Raw genomic sequence first — 24,035 nt, forward strand, 5'->3', positions numbered from 1 at the left:
TTAAATTAGAAGAACTTGAGCGTGAATCTGAATTTTGGAAGAAAAATAAGCCTCAGGAAAATGGACAAGGTAATTTTTTTAATGTATATATCTGATAACATCTCTCAGATTGACAAATATTTTATTGTAATTTTGATGAACCATAATTGCTTTAAGTTAAAATTCTGCAACTAGCTTGTGTAACATTTTTTAAATATTGTGAACTTTTCTCTTATATGAACCTTCTGTATAAATGTAAGCAAAAATAGAAATCTTCAGGAGTTATAGAGATAGTATAGCAAGTAGGACATTTAAATATCTGTATTTCTTGGAATGCTTATTTTTATTAGCTATATTCTTCATCAAAATCAGCAAAAAAAAAATGGACTGGAGCAATAATACAATGGATAGGGCACTCATCTTAAAGATAGCCAACTTAGGTTCAATCTCAATCATCCCGTATAATTCACAAGCTCTGGAGACTATTATGCTGAGTGAAATTAGCCACAGAGAAAGGGATAGACATAGAATGTAGAATAATCTCACTCATTTGTGGGATATAAGAAAAATGAAAGACGGCATAGTAACACTATTCAGAGACAATATAATTAAGGGTCAGGCGTTTCAGCCATAGGTATGAAGCTCGCCACAAAGTTGAGTGCAGTTAGACTAGAGAAGGGTTTACTAGGACAATGATACTGGAACTGATTGCTCTGGACAAAAACTTGGTGCTGAAAGGGGGAAAAGTGACATGCATGGCATCCCTCCATTGACAATAGTGCATACCACAGTTTCAAAAGGGAAAGAGAGGAGGAGGAGAGAGAGAAGCAAATTGCCTGCCCTAGAGACTGAGGAGATAGAAGGGAAGCAGGGACAGTGGTGGCAGAAAGGGTGTACTGGTGAAGGATAGTTTACATTGTATGACTGAAATCTAATTGTTCATGTAAGCATGAACAATTTTGTAACCACGGTGCTTAAATAACGCAATTAAAGAGGTGAAGCAGAAAGTTGACTATAGAATATTGGTAGAAACTTAAAGAAAATAGAAAGAAAATAATCATGGCTTTCAAGTAAATAATAAAATTTTCTATTTTATTTAATATTCTATGCTTGAGATGTGGCTGAAAACCAGACCAGGGGATCCTGCTTTGCTGTGATAATATAATTTGAAGTTTTGAGAGGTGGAACTCAGATGATATAATACAAATCCTAGAATTTGAATAATATGTCTAGGTATTTGTGGGAATTTGAATCCTCACCTATGCTGTATCCACATTTCTATTTTCTCTCTCTAGTAGTCACTAATTTTTATTAACTACAGAACACATCACTAGAGATAAGACTTAGTTTTGACTATATGTTGAACCTTGTTTTGCATTCTTATTTGTGATCTGTCCTTGGAAATATTCCTTGTATGTTAGAGAAGATTGTGCATTTGGCTTTTGTTGGAATATAGTGTTTTTGTGCTTTCTCTGCTTCTGCTGTCAGGATGATTGATGTTAGCCCCAATAAAGATGCAATTTGTTGTGTTGTTGTTAAGAGAAAGCAACCCAGGATCTGACTAGGTTGCCACCTTGGGGGAGAATCTTTTCTAAGTGGTCTATTCACTAATTGCAGTTTTCTGTGACCAAAATTAGGTAGTCTGGAATATTTATTTCGAAGATACAATGACCCTAGAAATTTTAGTTTTCTAAAATAAAAATCATTCAAAACAATACCAGAGTCAAAGAAATACAGCAGGTAAGGTGTGTGCCTTGACCATAGCCAACCTGGGTTCAATCCCCAGCAACCCATACTATCCTCTAAGCCCTACCGTCTGTGATCCCTGAGTACTGCCAAACATGATCCATAAATAAATAAATAATTTTCTCTTGTTAAGTTGATTGGAACATTTTAAAGAGTAAAATTGCTGGGTATTTATAGTCAATAACTTAAATTTTGAAGTTGATTTAGTGATTAATACTGCTATTAATTTATATATATATATATATATATATTGGGTTTTTTTGACCATACTCAAGGCCGGTTCTTGACTCTTTACTCAGGGATTACTCCTAGCAGGCTCTGGGGACCAAATGGGATGCTGATGATCAAATACCCAGGGCAGCCATGTGCAAGGCAAGCACCCACCTGCACTGCTATTGCTCTGGCCTATTACTAACATTAAAATTAACTTCAAGTTATAGCTTATTTGTCTTTAAATAATACAGATGGTACCTCAAAAATGGACAAACCTACAGTAGATGAAGAAGGTGATGAAAATCAAGACGACCAAGATTATCACAGAAGTGACCCACAGATTGCTATATGTCTAGACTGCTTACGAAATAATGGACAGTCAGGAGACAATATAGTAAAGGTAAGTGAGAAAGTGCAGTTGGTTATCATTTTATAGCAGACCTTTGATAGTTTTCCTAATGTTTTAAATTACTTGCTTTCAGAGTTTTCTGAACATAAGTAGAATATATCCTTACCTACAAATGAATAAGCTATTTCTACTCAGGCACTTTGCTTTCATCCCTCAAGCAAAGCATCCCGGGTCACTGCCACCATCTAGTGGCTTATACAGAAAATCATGTTTCTGTACCTCCTTTTATACTTTTATAGGGAATTCCTACAAAATGTTTCCTCCCTTCAGCTGTGGTAACCAACTCAGGTACCAATCATTCTGTGTCAGACAGTGACTCCAACCTTCTCAGTTATCTTTTAAGTCAGCAAATGCCTGTGAACTCTTAAGGTTATTGAAGGTTCCCAGATATTTTATATACTTTCCATTTCTTGTTCACAGTGATCTATTTGCTATGGATATTTGCTATTTGCTATGGATTCCTACACTAGAAAATTTTAAAACACTTTATTTACTTACGTCACTTTCTCTGGTCTTTGGTTATTTAAATAATGGTCTCTACGTTTTTATTTCAAATAACCATTATAAATGTTCAACTACTTTAACTTTTAGATTTTTGTCACATTGTCCTAGCAAATGTTACCTATTGAAAATGTTTCCTTTTGGGCCCGGAGAGATAGCACAGCAGCGTTTGCCTTGCAAGCAGCCAATCCAGGACCAAAGGTGATTGGTTCAAATCCCAGTGTCCCACATGGTCCCCCATGCCTGCCAGGAGCTATTTCTGAGCAGACAGCCAGGAGTAACCCCTGAGCACCGCCGGGTGTGGCCCAAAAACCAAAAAAAAAAAAAAAAAAATAGAAAATGTTTCCTTTTAATTCCATGTTTTATTCAGATACCCATTGTCTTTTGCTTTCTCCATATAATCTGTAGACAAGTCTTTGTTTTCTAAAAAAAAAAAATATGAATGCTTTAATGGTATATTTCTATTAGAAAATTCAGTGCAGGTAATGTATCAGCAGATTGTTTTTCAGCATCTTGCCACAAAAAATTATAAGCATAGTTATTTAAAGAATTTCATTATTTGGCAATTAGGATTTGAAGATTTACGAAACAAGAAGCATATTTATTCAAGGATGTCTTACTTATCAAGTTTTATTACAATAAGATAGAGGGGTACAAGGCATATAATAGTATTGCTATTTAGAGATGTATTATCCCAGTACGTGTTTATAGTTCCAGGCTTTTCGGTTGTTTGGGCTTTTTTTGGGGGGGTGTTGTTTTTCATTTTGGTTTTGGTCTACTACTCCCAGTAGTACCCCTGCCTCTGTGCTCAAGGATCACTCCTGGCATAACCTGAGGAACCATCTGTGGTGTGGGGATTAAACCCGGGTCAGCTGCATCTAAGTTGTTTATATTCTGGTGTTTTAAGTTTTTTCACCAAGGTGTTTTGTTTTTATTATTCTAAAAATAGTACAATAAGACATGTCATGTAAAGTGACACTAGAGAAATCTGTATAACTCTAGAAAATTGCTATTCTAAAATAAAATGAAGCCATGATGAAGAAATAGAGGAACAGTATGCCTGAATCATTCTGAGGCCAATATTTCCCTGAATATAAAACAAAATAAATGTTATGCTTCAAGGAACACAGCAGGATGAAAAGAGAGCCTATGAAATGAGAAAAAAATATTTGCAAATCATATGGGCCAGAACGATAGCACAGCAGGTAGGGCATTTGCTTTCCATGCAGCTGACCTGGGTTCTATTCTCATCATCCTATATGGTCCTTCAAGCCTGCCTGGAGTAATTTCTGAGTGCAGAGCTAGGATAACCTCTGAGCACCACTGTACATAGCTCCCAGACCAAAAAACAACAAAAATACTTTCAAATCAGATGGGCTTACAAAGTGAAAATATATTTAAGTAACTAAGATTAAATAATTTTAAATAATAAATTAAACATTGGGTACAGGAGTTAGACATTCTTCATTTACAATATGGAAATGATTAATAAAAACATGAAAAGATACCCAACATCATTAGTTTCAAATTTTAATTAATAAGATGGACTTTGTTAAATGTAGAACTCCCAGCTCTGTGAAAGATAATGTCAGAAGAATTTAAAGACAAGACAGAGTTGAACAAAAATCTTTGCAAAAGTCACATCTGATAAGGACTTACATCTAAAATGCATTAAGAATACTTTTTTCAGGAGGGAGATAAGGAATGCATACTGGGAACAGGGTGGAGAGAAAACATCACTGTTGGTGGGAATGCCCCTGATTTATTGTCACTATGTACCTTAAATATTACGGTGAAATATTTGTAATTCACTTTAGCCACAATAAAAATTAAAAAAAATACTTTTTTCAAATATTTTTTATTTAAAGCATAGTGATTTAAAAAGTTATTCAGGAGGCCAGAGTAATAGCACAGCAGTAGGGCGTTTGTCTTGCATGTACCAACCCAGGATGGACCCCAGTTCAATTCCTGTCATCCCATATGGTTCCCCGAGCCTTCCAGGAGTAATTTTTTTCCTCTCTTTTTATTTATTTTTTAATAATTTCTTTATTTAAGCACCATGGTTATAAACATATTAGTAGTTAGGTTTCAGTCATAAAAAAATACATCTCTCCCCCGGGGCCGGCGAGGTGGCGCTAGAGGTAAAGTGTATGCCTTGCAAGCGCTAGCCAAGGATCAGGACCGCTGTTCGATCCACCCACGTCCCATATGGTCCCCCCAAGCCAGGGGCAATTTCTGAGCGGTTAGCCAGGAGTAACCCTTGAGCATCAAACAGGTGTGGACCGAAAAACAAAAACAAAAAAATACATCTCCCTGGAGCGTTGGCGCAAGCAGTAAGGCATGTCTGCCTTGCACGCGCTAGCCTAGGATGGACCTCGGTTTGTTCCCCTGGCGTCCCATATGGTCCTTCAAGCCAGGAGCAATTTTTGAGTGCATAGCCAGGAGTAACACCTGAGCATCACCAGGTGTGGCCCAAAAACCAACAACAACAACAAAACACATCCCCCTTCACCAGTGCAACTTTCCTGCCACCAATGTCCTCAGTTTTGCTCCTCCACTTACCCCCTGCCTGTCTTCAAGACAGGCATTCTATTTCTTTCCTCACTACTATCATTGTCATGGTACTTGTTAGAATAGTTATTTTTTTAACCTCACTCATGGCTCTTTGTGGTAAGCTTCCTATCATGTGCCCTCATCAAGGTTGTCTCTGGGTATTTTATCATACTGTCTTTTATTTTCCTTAAATGCCACAGATGTTTGAAACTATTCTGTGTGTGTGTGTGTGTGTGTGTGTGTGTGTGTGTGTGTGTGTGTGTGTGTCTTTCTCTACCTCTGACTTAATTCACTCAGCATCATAGTATCCATTCTGTCATTGTGTGTGTGTGTGTGTGTGTGTGTGTGTGTGTGTGTGTGTGTGTGTCCCTCTGACTTAATTCACTCAGCATCATAATATCCATTCTGTCATTGTGGATGAGACATTAGAACCCTGGTGTACTGTTGAAATTGAAAATGCTGTGACTTTCATAAAGAACTGTGAAGATTCCTAAAAAATATATTAGGACAAAGCCACTTGGTGATCTCGCAGTCTCATGTCTACATATATTGCTAAAAGAATTGAAAGCAAAATCTTAAAATTAAATGGGAATTTCATGTTACATGTTTGTGTTAATGAAGTGAATGAAGTAAATTTTTCTTTTGGTTGGGTTTTGGGCAACACCTAGTGGTGTTCAGTAGTTACTTCTGCCTCTGTGCTCAAGAGACACTCTTGGCAGGCTTGAGGAAGTATACGGCATGCTGGGAAACAAACCTGGGTCGGCTGCATGCAAGGCAAACACCCTATTCATTGTTCTATTTCTCTGGCCCCAAAAGTAAATGATTTTTGCCTACTAGAGCACTGCCAGAGACTATCAGACTCTAGCTGCATGTGTTTCTTCATTGTGTTTATAAACTACAGGATTTCTTATTGCTCAGGATCTTGGGATCTCCTTACCTCTCTTTATTGAATCCATATTTTATATTTTAAATATAATAATCCACATTTTATATTTTAAAATTTATACCTTTTATGCTTCTAGTTCTTAAGTGATTGTTCTTAAGGGTTTATTTTATTTTATTTTTTTTATTCTTAAATTTTCTTAGGAGTTTTATTTGCAGTAAAACTCTTGATGCATATTACCATATATTTAGAGGGATACCCCCAAGCTCTACCAGTAGTGATCCCTGAATGCAAAGCCAAAAGTAAGCCTCAGGCACTACCAGATGTGCCGTAAAACAAAGGCATTGTCATTTAAGTGTAGAAATTAGAAATCTTTTTACTTGCAAGTACTAAAGAACTATACATAGAAACATTTTCAGAATATCATTTAAAATATTCAAAATGAGAGTCGAAATGCCATCTCTGGTTTAATTAAAAGGTAGACTATGTTAACTAATCTTTACTTCCTAGGGTTTAATGAAGAAATTTATACGGTGTTCTACACGCGTCACTGTGGGGACTATTAAAAAATTCCTAAGTTTAAAGCTGAAACTTCCAAGTTCTTATGAGGTAAGTTAATAATATAACCTTTTCCATTTTGTTAATCTGAAATTCTAAACTCAGAATTAACTGAGAATACATTTAAATCAATTGTATGGAAATGGTTTTCATGTTCAAATTTAAGTTTTAAAATGTAATGTATATAATCTATATTTTCTAATTTAATGTCTTAATTAAACCATGATAATAACATACTCATAGTTTATAATTAGAGAACATTTTACAAGGTAACATTAAGTATTCTCAAAGTAAATAGTTTAAGTACATTCTTATTTTGTTTTCATCATGTTTTAGAATGTTTTGTTTTCCCCTTTGAGATCTGTGAGGTCCATTTATACCAATTTTCCATAGACTCTTTGATTATATAAAATGTCTTTATCAAAAGAGAATGGCTAATAACAGTCTTTCAATTCTAGGACGTGCATAATTGATATTGTTTGGCACTAGGTTTAGCAAACAATATAAATGATATAAATTAGGTTCACTGATTTTCTTTTTACTAGAGGGATATATTACACTGATATTGATCAGAACAGAACTTGTAATATGTTCAATGTTCAAAGAATGCTGATGATCTCAGATTTTAACATAATGAAGAAATAACTTTATTCCTGACCTTCTCAGATGACAAGTCCTTACAACTTGTATAAATTTCTTCCCTTTTGGGTTCTAATTATAAGATCAATAATAGTTTACTGGAGAAACAAAGACTTCAAAGACAATGTAGATTTTCAGGCTTACATATTAACATAAAGAGCCATAGCAGAAATAAAAAGATTAGATCATGCATTGACAGATACTGTGTATTTTGAGTAAACCTCTCCCTCTGAACATATTTAAAATTTTTTCTCAGTAGATAATCTTTAGATTAAAAGATTAACCTGGAAAGTCAAACCCACTTCAAATTTATAAAATAATATCTGAAAAAATTTTGAGTTCCATGTCACCATAAATTAAAATGTCAGACAACTTAGCTAAATATTTGTCTAATATAATTGGAATTATAATTATTTTAGACCTCAAAACTCTAGTTAAAGAAATAATCATTCAAAACCTCATTTTGTTCTTTCTTCTAAATCTTTTTTCAATGGGGCCGGCTAGGTGGCGCTAGAGGTAAGGTGTCTGTCTGCCTTGCAAGCACTAGCCAAGGAAGGACCACAGTTCAATCCCCCAATATCCCATATGGTCCCCCCAAGCCAGGGGCAACTTCTGAGTGCTTAGCCAGGAGTAACCCCTGAGCATCAAACAGGTGTGGCCCGAAAAAAACAAAAAAAAAAGCTCTTTTTTCAAAAACAGAACAAACTATTGTAGAGTTTTTTTTTAATTAATATTTTTTAATTCTTTATTCTTAGTAAATCATAGAGTTCCATGGCCTTTTTAAAAATGTTTAAAGTTGGGGCCGGAGAGATAGCATGGAGGTAAGGTGTTTGCCTTTCATGCAGAAGGTCATAGGTTCCAATCCCAGCGTCCCATATGGTCTCCCATGCTTGCCAGGAGCAATTTCTGAGCATGGAGCCAGTAATAACCCCTGCACTGCCGGATGTGACCCAAAAACCAAAAAAGTGTTTAAAGTTTTTTGCTTAGAGCAAATGAGAGCATTGATAAGTATTTAGCCTTCTTCTTTTTGAAGTTCCAGGCAAGATGAAAAAAAAGCAAGTTGTTAAATAAAGAGAAACTAGTGGACTAGAATATAGGCTATCACAAGCTCCTAATTCCATCAATTGACAATAGGTAATTTAGTGAAAATTGTGCCTCAATGGCCCTATAACACACTTATTCATTTATTCACTCTCTTTAAATACAAATTGAGAGGAAAATACAAATTGCTTCCATCTTGGGAAGATAAAAGGATTCTGAGAAATTGATTCCTTAGCCAAAAGTGTTATGAAGTTGAGTCTTAGGCAAAGGTTACACAGATAAATGGTCTAAGAAAATTTACAATGTAATTCAAAAGAATATGTATTAACTTTAGAAATGGGCATATGGAACAATTTAGTATATATGAATTATTACTTAAGTTCTGAGTCAACACTTTAGTAAAAATATTCAGGATTCTTTTTAGTGGTCGATTTTATCATAACTGAATTTTTTTAAATTAATAATTATATAAAGTACTTAAAATTCAGGTTTGCTTTTGTTAATGGATCTTTTTCTTTTTAAAGTTGGATGTACTGTGTAATGGTGAAATTATGGGGAAGGATCATACTATGGAATTCATCTACATGACAAGATGGCGACTAAGAGGCGAAAATGTAAATTTCTTTTTTCTTTACCTATGTGTATAATTACGTACTATTGCTTTTTTTTAAGTTTAGTTGTTAATTTAATATTTTAAAAATACTAAATAAGGTTTTAAAAAAAAAGATCTCTTTGTCTCTTATTTTTTTCTTCTAGCCACCTATGACAAGTGGTCCCAAATTTAAGTCTTTGTTGTTATATTGAAGGTGAATTTGAAACTGCATCTAAGTCCGCTCAGAAATTAATCTCAAGATAAAGAAACAGCATGCATGTAAATGACTTACAAACCCCAATAAAAACATGGGAATATATTTAAGCATCTGGAGTATTAAAGGAAGACTTAAGTGTTGCCCTGACTAATAAGACACTTAATGATTGATAAGATTTTTATTTTTAAATAGTTGTAGAAGAAACAGGCAGTGTCAAATTTAGATAATTTTTAGGTACCTCCTTTCGTTGAAAATATAAAATCAAATTGAAGGGTAAGTGAATTTACAGTGGTTTCTGATAATAGAATTGAAAGAAGAAAACATGAAAAATCCAAAATTTAAAAGAACTTCATAGGTTAAATTTTATCTTTGATTTAAAGTTACTTAGAAAGTTCAAAAGTATATCTCAGTGCAAGTTATATAGATAGCATTGGGGTTAAAATTGTAAGACTAATATGTAACAGTAAGAAACATGGTAGAATAATAACCAGTAATTTCTTCATTATCTGTTAGATGAATAAACAAGCATTAAAACCACAAGGTTATATTATATAACTTGAAAAGTCAAACCCACTTCAAATTTATAAAAGTAATATCTGGAAAAAATGTTGAGTTCCATTTCACCATAAATTAAAATTTCAGACAACTTAGCTAAATATTTGTCTAATATAATTGGAATTATAATTATTTTAGACCTCAAAAAGAAATAATCATTTAAACCTCATTTTTCTTTCCTTTAAATCTTTATTCAGTAACTGGATAACAAACTATTGTAGAGCTTTTTATATTAATATTTGTTTGATTCTTTATTCTTTATTGACTTAGTAAATCATAGATAGAGTTCCATGGCTTCTTTTTAGGTCTTTTTAGATATTAAGATTCTGTGGTGTTTCTGATACAAAATGTCAGTTTAAAACTAAGTGACTTATCTTTTTTCTTTAACCTAAGTTTTATTACTTTATTTAATTTCCTTAAAAGAAATTAGTAAAAAATAAAAACCAAAATTTAGAAATATAACCTCACAAATAGAGAAGTACATAGTAATCATATCTAAAGGGGGTCACCACATTACAATAACTGTCTATGGAACTTATGAAACATTGTATACTGTTCAGTGGGTAGGATCTTTGGCTTTTTTCAGAGTAAATGTCTTGATATGATATTAAGAATAGGTGTGAAGCAATTAATTTTTAAAAAATTAGAATTTTTTAACTTTAAGTGTCACTTAGGCAAGGCTTTTCTTGTAAGATTTAATTTCCAAGGGCTGGAGCGGTGGCGCTAGAGGTAAGGCCTTGCAAGTACTAGCCTAGACAGACGTTAGTTCGATCCCCTGGCGTCTCAGGAGCGATTTCTGAGCGAATAGCCCTGAGCGTCAACTCATGTGGCCTAAAAAAACAAACAAACAAAACAAAAAAAAAGATTTAATTTACATGACTAGGAAGCAAATTGTATTTCTAATACCATTCACTGGTTGTGTGGTATTAAAGATCTTATTAAACTCCTCTGGGGCTTTTTGCTCTAATTGTCTTAGTAAATTTTGTAATTTACTGCTTGCCTTTCAATGACGCTTTATAATTTTTTAAATGGTGCAAACATCACCCTTATTTTCATTATAATCAAAATGTTTCAGGTACTGAATGCAAATCACAGAACTAGTTCATTCTTAACTAGAATTGATATTGTGATATTGCATACAATAATATAGTATTAAGTCTGAACTTTAATTGTCCTTGGGCATTTCAGTGCTATGCTTGAAAAAAAAATCACCATAGATTTGCCTTCAGCCTACAGAAATGTAAGTCATCTACTGCAGGGCCCCTAGTAGTTAATCTCACTTATTCTTCACAAGATCCTTTTATAAAGGTTGCCTACATACTCCCAGTTACTTTATCTTCAAGCATAAAAAGTTGCATCATAGAAATTGTACTTAACTGTCAATTAAATCAATCTTTACAATAATTATGCACCTGATTATACTCTTCTGAATAGTTTTAAACACCTTGGTTATTTAGGCATAGAAGTTGCTTCCAAAAATGACTCAATAACTAATGATATGTTATTTTGGTGGGGAAAAAGGTAGATCAGTAAATGGAAAGTTTTCTAAATTGTACATTTAATGCAATGGTTTTGATTTAGAAACCTGTTTATTGTTTATTCTTCTCCAGACCTGGTTTTCTTTAGACTTATACAATTTCAGTAGTTGTGGATTAGTAGTTCCTTTTATCCCATGTGCAGGTCAAAAAAAATCCCTGCAGTTCTTTTGAATCCATCATTATTAAACTCTATGACTGCCAAGAAAATACTAAATCAGAATCCATTTATTGTCTTACCACCTCCACTTGAACCACTCAGATGCAAGTCACGGTCACTCCTCTCCAAAATTAAAAAAAAAAAAGACCCAGTTATTTTCTAGGACCTACAGAAATGAACCCCACTTTGTTTTCCCTAGCTGCCTTTCTAATCTGTTTACTCTTCCTTTGGTTTACTGATCTCTGTATTTCCTCAGTCAAGGCTAGCTTTGCCTACCCCAGTGTACATGGCTTGCCTGCTTTACCCCATTTTAATTTGCTTCATCCTTATCTCTGTAGGTGCTTTGTCTTTCTGTACCTGACGGTCCCTTTTTCCAGTATGTCTTTCTTAATACCTCAGTGTTTCTCATGGTATTGGGGGGAAAGGGTAATTCCCAAGCAGTGCTCAGGAGGCCCAGAACCCTATTGACAATTTTAGCCAGCAAATAGGGCCATTAGGTTAGCTGGAGGTTGCAGTACTTGGGATTCCTACTGAGCTGGAGTCCACCAGGGTCATGTAGAATGTGAATTGGCCCTTTCCATGGTATCTTATATCCTCTGACATACTATCTCTCCAGCCCCTCCTTTTATGAATTGTCATTGATATCCTGTTATTTGAGGGTAGGAATTTTTATTAGTTCATTTTTGAGTCTCCCATCATCTTAAGCAGTAATTGGTAGAGTAATTGAAATAAAAATTGTGTCTCAAATAATGTAGTAGATTGTTATTCAAAAGTATATTATTAAGGTTTTCTCTTAAAGCCATTTTTGTTAAAATCTAAATATTTTCAGGGCTGGAGTGGTGGCACAGGCGGTAGGGCATTTGCCTCTAATTAAAGTTATTAGAACAGTGGTATATAAACTGACAGTTTAAATAAATGGGCAATTAGCAACATAGTATAGACATCATAAAAATTCTATTCTCATATTTATTGCAGTTATATTTTCCATCTATAGCTTCCTTTTGCCAATAAGATGCCATGATATCTGAAAAACTCTTTATCTCATCTGTTGGCATTGCTAATTAGTTCTGTCTTGATGTGGTGTGTCAACATTTTCTTGAACTAAATGCCACCATATAGCTCTTTTACTTGCTTTCTAATATTTTATATCTAGTAGCATACATTAGATAGCTTAAGTAAAAATCTGATTACACAATACTCCAATCAAAACCTTCTCAATACTGGTTTCTGTGGCATAAATTTAAATCAGGTCATGTTTTTATAAAGCAAATAGTTGAGACTTAAAAATTATTTTATGATGTATATTAGTATTTGTTAGGGCAAAGCCTCTTATTGCTATTTTTTAAATTATGTTGGCTAGTTTTATCCATTTTTTTCAGATGAGATTGAGAATTGTTAACATTGGGTGAAAATTTTAGGTCACTGTGAGTGGAATTGGCATGGCTGCAAGGTTTTCACTCTAAATCAGTATTATAAGACATTTTATCATCTGTACTTAACTTTTCTCAAAGTCTCAAGATCTCAAAGACTTTGTCTCAAAGTCTCTGATTTTCTTTCCTCTTCTTGTTGAATGTTATCTCTGTCTCGAGGTTTTTTTTTTTTTTTTTTTTGCTCAGACAGTGCTAACAGCTGTATATCTATATACCTTTAACCTTCTAATTCTTTGTTTTTGTTTTGAAGCCACACCTGGTGATGCTCAGGAATTAATCCTGGCTATGCACTCAGAAATTACTCCTGGCATTGGGGGACCATATGGGATGCCAGGAATTGAACCCAGATTTGTCCTGGGTCAGCCACATGCAAGGCAAATGCCCTTACCGTGAGCTATCCCCTCCAGCCCCAACCTTCTAATTCTTACACTCCTAAGAAGAATCTCAAGGAAATTGTCAGCATTTCTCAAAAGTAGGCCCATTTTTTTCTGCCTCTTTCCTTCTACCCAACTCTACTTGAGTAAGTCTCAATCTGCCTTCTTTCTGCACTTTCTGGACCCTCTTCTTCATTATGATACATTTTTAAAATACTTTTTAGAATATAAACATCTGATCAAACAGCTTATTCTTGAACATTTTTTTAAGTTCATGACAAAATCTAGCCACCTTAAATCTATGACAGTCAGGATTGGCTTCCCTTTTTTGCTTATTACCGACAGAAATAGACTTTAAAGCTTCACAACTTTAATACAAATCTTCAGGGTATCTTGGTAAGATACAGATAGTTGTTTATGTAAGTTTGAAGGTGGTGTTAGGATACTGTGTTTCTGAGATATGCTGACAGAGCCTGTGCATCTGGTGTTTGGATAACCTTTGAGTGATCAGATTTTAGGGGGGCTATCAACCATGATCATTAACTTACCATGTGGTCTCAGTTGGAAAAGGAGTAATCAGCAATCAGTTTCATTATTTCTTTGTTCATCCACATTTTCAAATTTTCCACATACAGGGAATCATATATTATTGAGACTTTTCTCATCTGATAATGTTTTACAGAAAATGAATATACTCTGAAATAAGTCTTTGTAAAAATTGGTAGTATTCAGTTTCTGTGACTAGCATCATTGTTTCCACTCCATTGGGCATTTAAGTTTTTTACACTACATTACATTACAAGCGATCTTATTTTCCAGTACATACCTTTTTACACAGATCTACAGGCATACTCATTAGTAAGATTTCTAGAGATGAGTTTACAACAGAATGGTGTGTTTTAATTTTTGATATTAATAAGTTATCTGTCCTTTCACAAGGATATTGCCAATAACATTCTGAGTTCTCTTTTTCTGGTATTCTCACCAATACTACTTAGTATCAATTTTCTTTTTTTTTTTTCTTAGTATCAGTTTCCATCTTCTTGGAACTGTCTTATCCCCCCAAAAATGTATGTCTTTATCTTCTTTAATGTCTAGGAAGTGCCTTATTTTTTATGACTATTAATATTTTGTTATATTTTGCTCATTTCTTACCAGTTGTGTCTACTTCCTAGTTTTGATGAAGTATTTTTTAATGCTTAAATTTTGGGCGGGTAACTATCTTGAAAATTTAATTAAAGAATTAACATGATATAAAAAAAAGTGCACTGTAGCCCTGAAAAAAAAGAATTAATATGATGTAATAAAGTAGTTATCAGAGTAACATAATAAGTTTTGTTCTCTATATAGCTTGTATTTGTTAACTTTCTTATTATAATTGTCTCCTCATACTTAACCTCATCCCTGAGAGCTTTCTGTTAATGACTCTTTCTGTTCAGTCTCATCTTTCATCTTGGAATCATTTTACTGCTTACATGGTTGAGTATAGTTTGCTCAAGAATAGCCCCTTTCTCAAATGATCCTGTTCAGTCTCCTCTCTTCTACTCATACTAAAAGTTATTAAACTAAGAAAGCAAGTTTGTCTTGCCTTTCTTTATTTGCAATGTCAAATATTATTAGGAATTATAAATGTCTATCTTGACTATTCTCCAAAAAACTAATAAAAACTTGGTGAAATTAGTCTCTTGCCACCTTACCTCTAATAATCTACTCTTATTAAATCATTCTGTTGAGTAGGCTAAAACTTAGCAAATAGGGAAATTTGTCATGGATAGCGATGCTGGGCATGTCTTAGAGTAAGCATGTCAGTGAGTGAAAAATCAAGGAATAAGATTTAGTAGAAAATAGGGGTCAGAGTGGTGGCGCAAGTGGTAAGGTGTCTGCCTCGTCTGTGCTAGTCTAGGACGGACCTCAGTTTGATCCCCTAGCATCCCATGTGGTCCTACAAGCGAGGAGCAATTTCTGAGCACATAGCCAGGAGTAACCCCTGAGCGTCAACGGGTGTGGCCCAAAAACCAAAAACAAAAAGATTTAGTGGAAAATTGCTAGTCTTTGTGGGACTTGAAATACTTCTCTAAAATTTCTAAGATTCTGTTTAGAGGTTGCCTATATGTTTTAATTCTTGTTCATTCTTTCAAAGTATATATTTTGTCAAGCTATTATAGACATTAGGTTTATGTTAGTCAACATTTTATATATTGTATTTATTTTTTTCATTTTGAAGAGGCATGCATTGTTGAATTTATGACATTGAGGGGTACATTTATTTTATAATCCCATTACAATGAAAATGTCTTTGCATGTTGAACATGACATTGAAAAACAATCAAGAGTTGGAGATCACTTTTCAATTTGAATGACTCAATTGTTAAAACAATTTAAAGTATGTTCACTCATTGATTACTAAAAAAAACTTATGAGAGACTTGTGTGACAGTTTTGGAGATTACAAATATAAAGACAATATAAACTAAAGTTTACGATTGATAAGTACAACTAAAATAAATTTGGAAAATGAGCATCGTACATGAATGATATGAAGAATCCACTCTAAAACAGGAAATAGTATCCCAGAAAAGGCCCAGTGTCTTAAAGCACTTGTCCAGTAAGTGCAAGGCTAAGAGTTTAAGGTCTGGTCCTGTTCAAATGCACTGAAGTGATCCATAGAGCTTTTCAACTTAGGGTCTCCAGTGATAAAGGGTCTGGAAGAAACTCAGTGGCTTACAAAGCATCCCTGCCCCTGTTCCTAATGTTACTGCATAAAGTACATGAAGTCAAACTTTGTGGGGGTTCATCATCATGAAAAAAAGAAAAAAGGAAAGATCTCATTTTGGTTGAGTCAAGTTTCATACCTTACTTTTAGCTCTGGGATCTTTGAATACCATTAGTTTCAGGATAGTTGAATAGATGCAGGAGAGATTATGGCAGCAGTGGATGCTCTCCATCAAATGGAGCAGATGTGAGGAGTTTTTGCTGAAAATGAAGAGAAAATGGAAAGTATAGGCCACCATTTTGACAGATGTTTGACAGAATATTGATCGGACTTAGATACTGAAATTATTTCAAGCTAAACTAACCAGTCACTGTTTTAAAATATTTTAATCAGCTACCATATTTATAATGTTTTCCTTAAAATTAATTATGTTGACTCATATTTGACGTTAAAATATTTTAAATAATCAGTTTAAATGTGTCCAGTTGTGGATGCCTCTTATCTGATAAGTTCATCTCCTCCGCAGTTTCGGTGTCTGAACTGCTCAGCTTCGCAAGTCTGCTCTCAGGATGGCCCTTTGTATCAGGTAAGAGGCACTCACGACTGTACATCCTGTAGATCCTAATGATTTCCCCCACCCTCCACAATGATTACTGCTTGCATTCCAAATTCAAATTCCTAAGATACATACCTGTGCAAAATGAAAATAGTTAAGCCATAGAACTTGGTCTTTTCTGTTCATTTCCCCAGAATTCCATTATTTTAGTTTTCATGAATTATTGATTTTTACTAAGTAAAATAAAGTATAAATCTTAAGGCCATATTACATGAATTATAAAATAAATACAACTTAATTTTATGGAGCTTGGGAAATGGCTCAAAGAACTAAAGTGCATGCTTTGTGAGCCTGTGATTCCATCCCTAGCAATCAGGAACTATACTCCCCCAAGCATGAATCTAAACGTAGTCCCTGAGTACTACCTCCATATGATCCAAACATTAAAAAGCATTAAAGAATCATCTTAGAATTTAATTGCCAGCTTAGCCTATAAGAAACTGTCCCCACACCAAATGTCTCTGCTATACTTGCATTTCTTTGTCTAAGTAGGCATTTCTAACCATTCACCCACTAACAAGATAAAGTGAAACAAATTAACAGTAACTACCAAATGTAATTTTGAGCTTGCTTGCTTGTTCCTGCCTAAGTTCTCTTGACTTAACCTCCTTTACCAACAAAATTATAGTGAACTAATCCAACAGTACTCTGAGAAAACTTGAACATAAATCTAAGGAAAGCTTAGTAAAAATTGAATTATACCTCTTAGAGCTTTTGAAAACACTTATTTCTGAAGGCATTTTTTTTTGTTTCTGCAATGTTATAAACATAAGATGAAGGGAAAATATTTTAGAAGGAAATTTTATCTTCACATTGAATAATTTAGAGTGACAGGAAGAGAAGTAGGTCTTTATATATCTAATATGTATATATTTTCATTGCATTTACCTTCACTAGATAATTTTGAAGATAAATTTTGATATCCCTTCTGTAGCTATAATACATACTTAGCTTTTTGCTTTTTCTCTAAGCACTAATGCTTATTTCCTAAGAAATAAACATATTATTAAATTCTGCTCTAAAGTAGTAGAAAACAACTGTATCAGGGCTATTTTTTTAATTAGCATAAATTTTCATTCTTTAGAATGTCACCCTTTTAGGAATATTGAGCTAGTTTTAGTTTGATGCACCTATAGCCAAAAGTCAATTAGAAAACTTTAGGAAATACATATCACTTTATTACAAGAAAAGATAAACATAAATTTCTTATGGTATTTGTAAAGATTTCCAAAAATGGGAAAATTTTATGAAAATATTAATGAATTATAATTTAACAAAAAAGAAGAAAAACCTAAATCACTATTTATAAAAGATTTGAAAAAAAATTGGGACCTAAAGAAATAGTACAATGGACAAGACAGTTATTTAAACAGCTATTACGTGTTCAATCTCCATCAACACTTATTGTGCCCTGGGCACAGCCTGGTATTTATTGCCCATTATCGCCCCACCCCACAAAATATCTAAAAAAAGGAATTACTTTCCCAAAATATATTTTGGTCACATATGCAAAGGTATAATCATGTATACCTTTTTTCTGAATTTTGCTATAATCATAATAGCAAAAACTGAAACTTTCAATTAAAAACCTGATTTCAGAACTCATTTTGAATATAAATTTTAAAATGACAAATAATATAGTAGAGTAAAATATCAACAAAGAACAGTAAGGCAAGACCCAATATTTTATAAGAACTGTAAGAATGGGGAAGAAAATAAATAAGGAATATATATACACACATATAAAAAATATACTCACATAAGTACCAAAAATTATTCATTAGTAGATACTTAAAAGCACTTGAGTGGCTGGAGCAATAGCACAGTAAGTAGGGTGTTTGCCTTGCACATGGCTAGCCCAGGTTCAATCCCCAACATACTATATTGTCCCCTGAGCCTCTCAGGAGCCAGGAGTGATTTCTGAGAGTAAAGCAAGGAGTAACCTCTGTGTGCTGCTGGGTGTGATCCAAAAACAAAAATAAAATAAAAAGCATTGATAAATTGATTTTTTAAATAAATCGATAAAATCCAATGCTAAGTTTTTCTGCCAACTTACTATTTTGAAATTTTTCAAAACACTCAAATACTGGAACAAATATTGATACAAAGTACAATAACATTTACTTAGATTTAACAGTTAACAACATTTTACAACCTTTTTCTGTACCCTTCCCTGTCTCCCTCTTTTTCAGTGTTCATCAATGATCATCTATTTCCCAGATGATCTACATTAAATAGGTCTGTTGTTTCTTTATGAAACTCTTTGAAAGTAACTTGAAAGTATCAGAATAGTTGATCACTACCTTCATCAATATTTCCTAAGATCAGAAACCTTGTCATTACTGATATATCACCAAAATTCTTCTACCAGATAAGAAATTTAAATAGTAATTAAATATAGAGAATAATGTAACCCCATAGTTGAATTGTGACATTTATTGGAGCAGGAGAAAAGTTCAGGGGACCTGGGACCACTTCCAGAACTACTTCAAGAACCATGTGCAAGCAGGGAATGAACTTAGGCCTCCACATGTCAAGAATGTATTTCAATATTTTGAGCTAGCTCCATATCTTCTAAATTATGAAGTTTAAGGTACTTTTTAAGCACATTGTCACTGGTCCTATTTAGCTTGAAAAATCAGTCATATAACCTAGAAATGTATTCTGCTGCTTCTTGTCAGTCACATTTTTTTTTCCACCCCCCAATCCACGACGAAAACCTAACGTAGGAGTCAGTCACATTTTTAAAGAAATAATGAAGTGATTTCTGTACTACCACATGTATTCTAAAATCACATGTATTTTTAAATTAAAATTTTATACAAGATGCGGAATAAATACTAAAATGCAGAGAGCACTTTTCTTGCACAGGACTACTCGGATTTGATCCCGAGCATGTCATATGGCCCTGAGCCCACCCCAAGTTAAAGCAGGAGTAAGCTCAGAGCACAGATAGGTGTAGCCCAAAAACAAACCAACAAAATATTGATAGTAGGGACTGGAGAGAGGTAGTGCACGTGGCTGATCCCATAAGATCCCCAATACTGTCAGATGGGGTGACACTGCATGACCCAAACAACACTGCATACTAAGGTCCTTGCATTGAAACACCAGCCCTGATACATATCAGAAGAGCCCTTACACCCCGCTGAACACCATTTGGGAACCGCTTTCCCCAAAATAAGCATATATAATTTGCCTAAACATAGACTTTGAGTCAAAATAATGGTGCTAGTATGTACAAGTCTTCAAAGATTGTTTCAGATTAGTAAAGGAAACTATGATTCCTTTAACAAATATCTATTAAGAACTTAACCATGCACTACTCTAAACCCAGAAATCCAGAAGTAAAATTATCAAATGTCTTTCTCCAAGACTGGGGAAATAGTACAAGGGACAGGATTTATTTATGCTTTGCTTGTGTAGATCCCCAGTACTACCTATTTCTCCAGGCACCACCAGGTATGGCCCTAGTTGGCCCCATGCACTTCAAGTCCTGAGAAGTGCCTCATCCTTAGTCCTTAGCATCGAACCATCTGACTCAGTTGTCCAAATATGGCCAAGAATGCTGGCTCCCAATCTTCCTGAACATTACTTGAGAGACCTCCCCCCAAATTCCTTTTCTTTTTTGTGCATTATACTCTAATAATGATGAAAATTTAATACGTATAATACATAAGAATGTTAAAAAATACTTTAGATACAATATATAAATAAAGTGGTCTTTTTAGTTTAAGGTGGTGATTTTTATTATCAAAAAGTAGTGAAAGGGGGCCGGAGAGATAGCATGGAGGAAAGGCATTCACCTTGCATGCAGAAGGCCGGTGGTTCAAAACCCAGCATCCCATATGGTCCCCCGAGTCTCCCAGGAGCGATTTCTGAGCGTAGTGCCAGGAGTAACCTCTGAGCGCTGCCGGATGTGACCCAAAAACCAAAAAAAAGTAGTGAAAGAAATCATCGTACGAATATCGATGTATAACATTCCAGTCTGAGGGAACCTAATGCAGAGACCCTAAGGTCATGTCAAGTAGAGGATTTCAAGTAGCCACTGAGACTGAGTGAAGGATGACTGGTAGGGTTGCAGTGGTAGGTGAACTTGAAGGCGGCATAGATGTAGCAAGTGAAAAATGCTTCTCAGTACACTATTGACACTCTTGGTGGGATGAAGGTTGGCATTCCATGTGTTTTCTATTGGAATAATGATAAATGTTAACAATAACCATTAAAAAAATAAGGAACTATATATAGTTCAATAATCTCAAAGTAGAAATGACTAAATTGTACATATAAAAGAAAAAATGAGTTGAAAATATATAAAAGCACAAACACCATATTTAAGGAAATACTTGCAATATACAACAAAAATGCCTTAAGTATATAACAAATTCGTGTTAAGACACGAATTGTATATATTTATATAACTTTATTTATATTTAAATTATTTATTTATATTTTCCATATAAAATGAAAAAAATACATTTTTACAAAAAGAAACAAATTTGGTTAATAAGCACGAAAATTTTGTTTTATTTCAAAATTAAGAAATGAAAAGTAAAATACTATTGTTTACTACATTGCCCAAATTAAAAGAAAAGAGTATACTCATGATTGATGGTGACCAGAGTGCTTAGGGAACCAAATGGGATGCCAAGTATCCAATCATTGTTGACCTAGTGCAAGGCAAGTGGTACCTTACAGTAGTATACTATCTCTCCAGCTCCAGTGCTTTTCTTTTTCTTGGGATTTTTCTGTTTTTCCAGATCAGTGAAAGCAAATTACTTTATGATTAAGTATTTATTTGTTAAGCTATCTGGGACATCAGAGTCAGCTTTATTATTTTCTAAGGCCATCACATTTGAAATATGTTACTTGGAAGTCTATTCTTTATTTTGATAGCTTATGAGATTGAGAACTAGCAACTCGAAAAAACTTAGGTCACATTGTACTACTATATAACACCAAAAAGAGGCCATTTTACTTCAAAAAGCCAACTGACAGAACGTCAAGCTTATCTTAACAATTCCTAGTAATTGAATACATTTTAATGAAATTGTTTGTGTTCATATGTTGCTGTAAAACAAATATTCAAGGCATCTCGGAAGGGGAAAGTAAAACCTTTTCAGCCCAAACCAGGAAAATTCCATTGACTACCAAGCTATTTTTCTCCTCTCTCCACATTCATTCTAATAGAACAAGTGATGGGTGCTTTTATATACAGAAAATGTATTCTAGGACATTGTACATTTTCTGTAAATAAATCACCTGAATAGAGACAATGTACAATTTCATCAGTGTCAGGAATGGAATGCAAAGCTGAAAGATGATTGTAATGGAGAACAAGATGTCTGAAATTGTTAAAATAGGAATTAGCAAAGTTAAAGGGAGAATAAGTAGGTGGTACATTCTTTATATCTAGCTAAGCTTTAGAAAACTGGAGAGCAATGAAAATGCAAATTTCTGTGTTTTACTCCCAGATGCCGTGATTCAGAGGGAACAGAATAAAGCTGTAAACTAAGTAAAAATTAAACCAAAATGGATTTAAACCATGGAAACTGAGAAACTGAGACTTTCTCTGAATACTGGTAGTGACCTCACTCTACTAGGAAGACAAGATCTAGGACTTTACATTCATTTTTCTAATCGCATGCTAAGTGTAGAGGTAGAGACTCCAACAGAGTTATGAGTAAGTAACAAAGCAATTACAAGTAAAAATGATAACTTGGAGGCTTTAGACTTTCAGATCTCCTTTTCCACTATAGGAAAGATACAACTTTATGTATTGAATATTCTCATTCACCTACATTAAAATGATAGGACTTGAACCTTGAACTTGTTTCTAAAAGTGTCTTTCAAAATTTCATTTCAAAAAAAGAGAATCTACAGCCATGAGCAAAACCATACTACTCACATATGTGACCAGTACAGTTGTCTGTAGGACTTTAGATTAGACCTTTGTTGCATATTGTAGAAAACCTACTGATTTTAGAAAAAATGGCAATGGAAAATGAAGAGTTTTCATAGCAATTATAATCAGAGCTATCACAATGATTATAATCGGGAAATAAATTATTATGCTGCATTTTTAAAATATTTTGTGTGTAAATGATACTGTTTTTGCTATCATCTTTACTGACCATATGTTTTTATTTTATAGTCATACCCCATGGTATTGCAGTATCGACCAAGAATTGATTTCGGTTAAACCCAGGGGCCTAAAGCCCACTGAGATGAATCCTGCACTATTTGTTTACTCAACAGATTGCACAGGGAACCTGTGTATGGACTAGTGGGACACAACCAGATTTTCAGCATGCAAATAAGGCCATTGTCTGTCTCTAAGTTGTCTGTTGCATTTATGTTGTTTCTGTTAAGAGCAAACCAAGTGCCATTTTGCTACTGGACTGTCTGCATAAAGTATTTGTGCTGTCTCAGGTTGAATAAATCATAGTTAAACCAGTCAGTGTGAGGCCATAATTCGGTCATCTGAGTATCTTGCTTGCTTGATCTAAAGTTGTTCTAATATTTGGTTACAATAGTAAATGGCTCAGTCTTTGTGTTGTTGCATATTACATGCTATTTTATTCTTTTTTAAAATAGAATACTGTATATGAAGCTAATTATTATATCTTGAAATTCTTTTATATGGAAACTGAGTTTTGGAAAGTGGTTTTGAAGCCACTATCCTATTCTCAGTAAGTTTTTTTCTGTACAAACTATTCACTCCTCTGTGTTTCAAGTTCTTTAAGGAAAATACCAGTTTTTATTTAACTTAGAACAAATTTTAATTGTAGACATTTCATCTTTCTGTGTAGTCTGCCAAATTCACAAGGAAGGCATGTTAGCCCTCTGGATTGAAAATGTGTCACTTCTTGGGTATCTGAAGATTCACAGTCATTCAAAATGTGGGCAACCGATAACATTAATGCATAACAAAATTAGTATGTATGTAAGATTATCTTTCATAATAATGCCTTATGACAAGCAGGTGCTGCTTCAATCAGTGTCACTGTATAGGTGTGCATCATTTAGTGTTTCACTTAATTAGCATATTTTTATATTGGCCTTAGGATATGTCACTGGCATGCTGGAAGGTTTTGATGATTTTAAATATTAGGATTTTTAGGGCATATGACACTAGTTATTATATGGATTTCAGCAGCTCAAAGCAGTCATAGATTAAAACTGTTACTTATATTTCCAAACCATATACATAAAATAGAATAAAGGCAGTCTTAGATAAATATGCTAACCAAAAGTAATGGTTTTAAGGTATATCTTTTTTAATCCTGTAGTAATCCAGGAGGGAGTGAGACTGTTAAAAA

The 24,035-nt window shown here is 34.0% G+C and overlaps 1 protein-coding gene across 1 annotated transcript in view; it reads left to right on the top strand.

The window, feature by feature from the left end:
- Positions 1 to 23,766, top strand: part of PCGF5 (polycomb group ring finger 5) — a 57,448-nt gene extending 33,682 nt beyond the window's left edge. Inside the window, exons 4-9 of the mRNA XM_049764339.1 lie at positions 10 to 69; positions 2,190 to 2,338; positions 6,795 to 6,893; positions 9,047 to 9,136; positions 16,624 to 16,683; positions 22,868 to 23,766. Of these exons, the coding sequence (XP_049620296.1) occupies positions 10 to 69; positions 2,190 to 2,338; positions 6,795 to 6,893; positions 9,047 to 9,136; positions 16,624 to 16,683; positions 22,868 to 22,915 (506 nt within the window). The 3' untranslated portion in view covers positions 22,916 to 23,766. The remainder of the gene's footprint in view (positions 1 to 9; positions 70 to 2,189; positions 2,339 to 6,794; positions 6,894 to 9,046; positions 9,137 to 16,623; positions 16,684 to 22,867) is intronic.
- The last annotated feature ends 269 nt before the right edge of the window (positions 23,767 to 24,035 follow it).

The sequence above is a fragment of the Suncus etruscus genome, chromosome 17 (assembly GCF_024139225.1).
Source record: "Suncus etruscus isolate mSunEtr1 chromosome 17, mSunEtr1.pri.cur, whole genome shotgun sequence".
In the NCBI taxonomy this organism is placed as follows: domain Eukaryota; kingdom Metazoa; phylum Chordata; class Mammalia; order Eulipotyphla; family Soricidae; genus Suncus; species Suncus etruscus.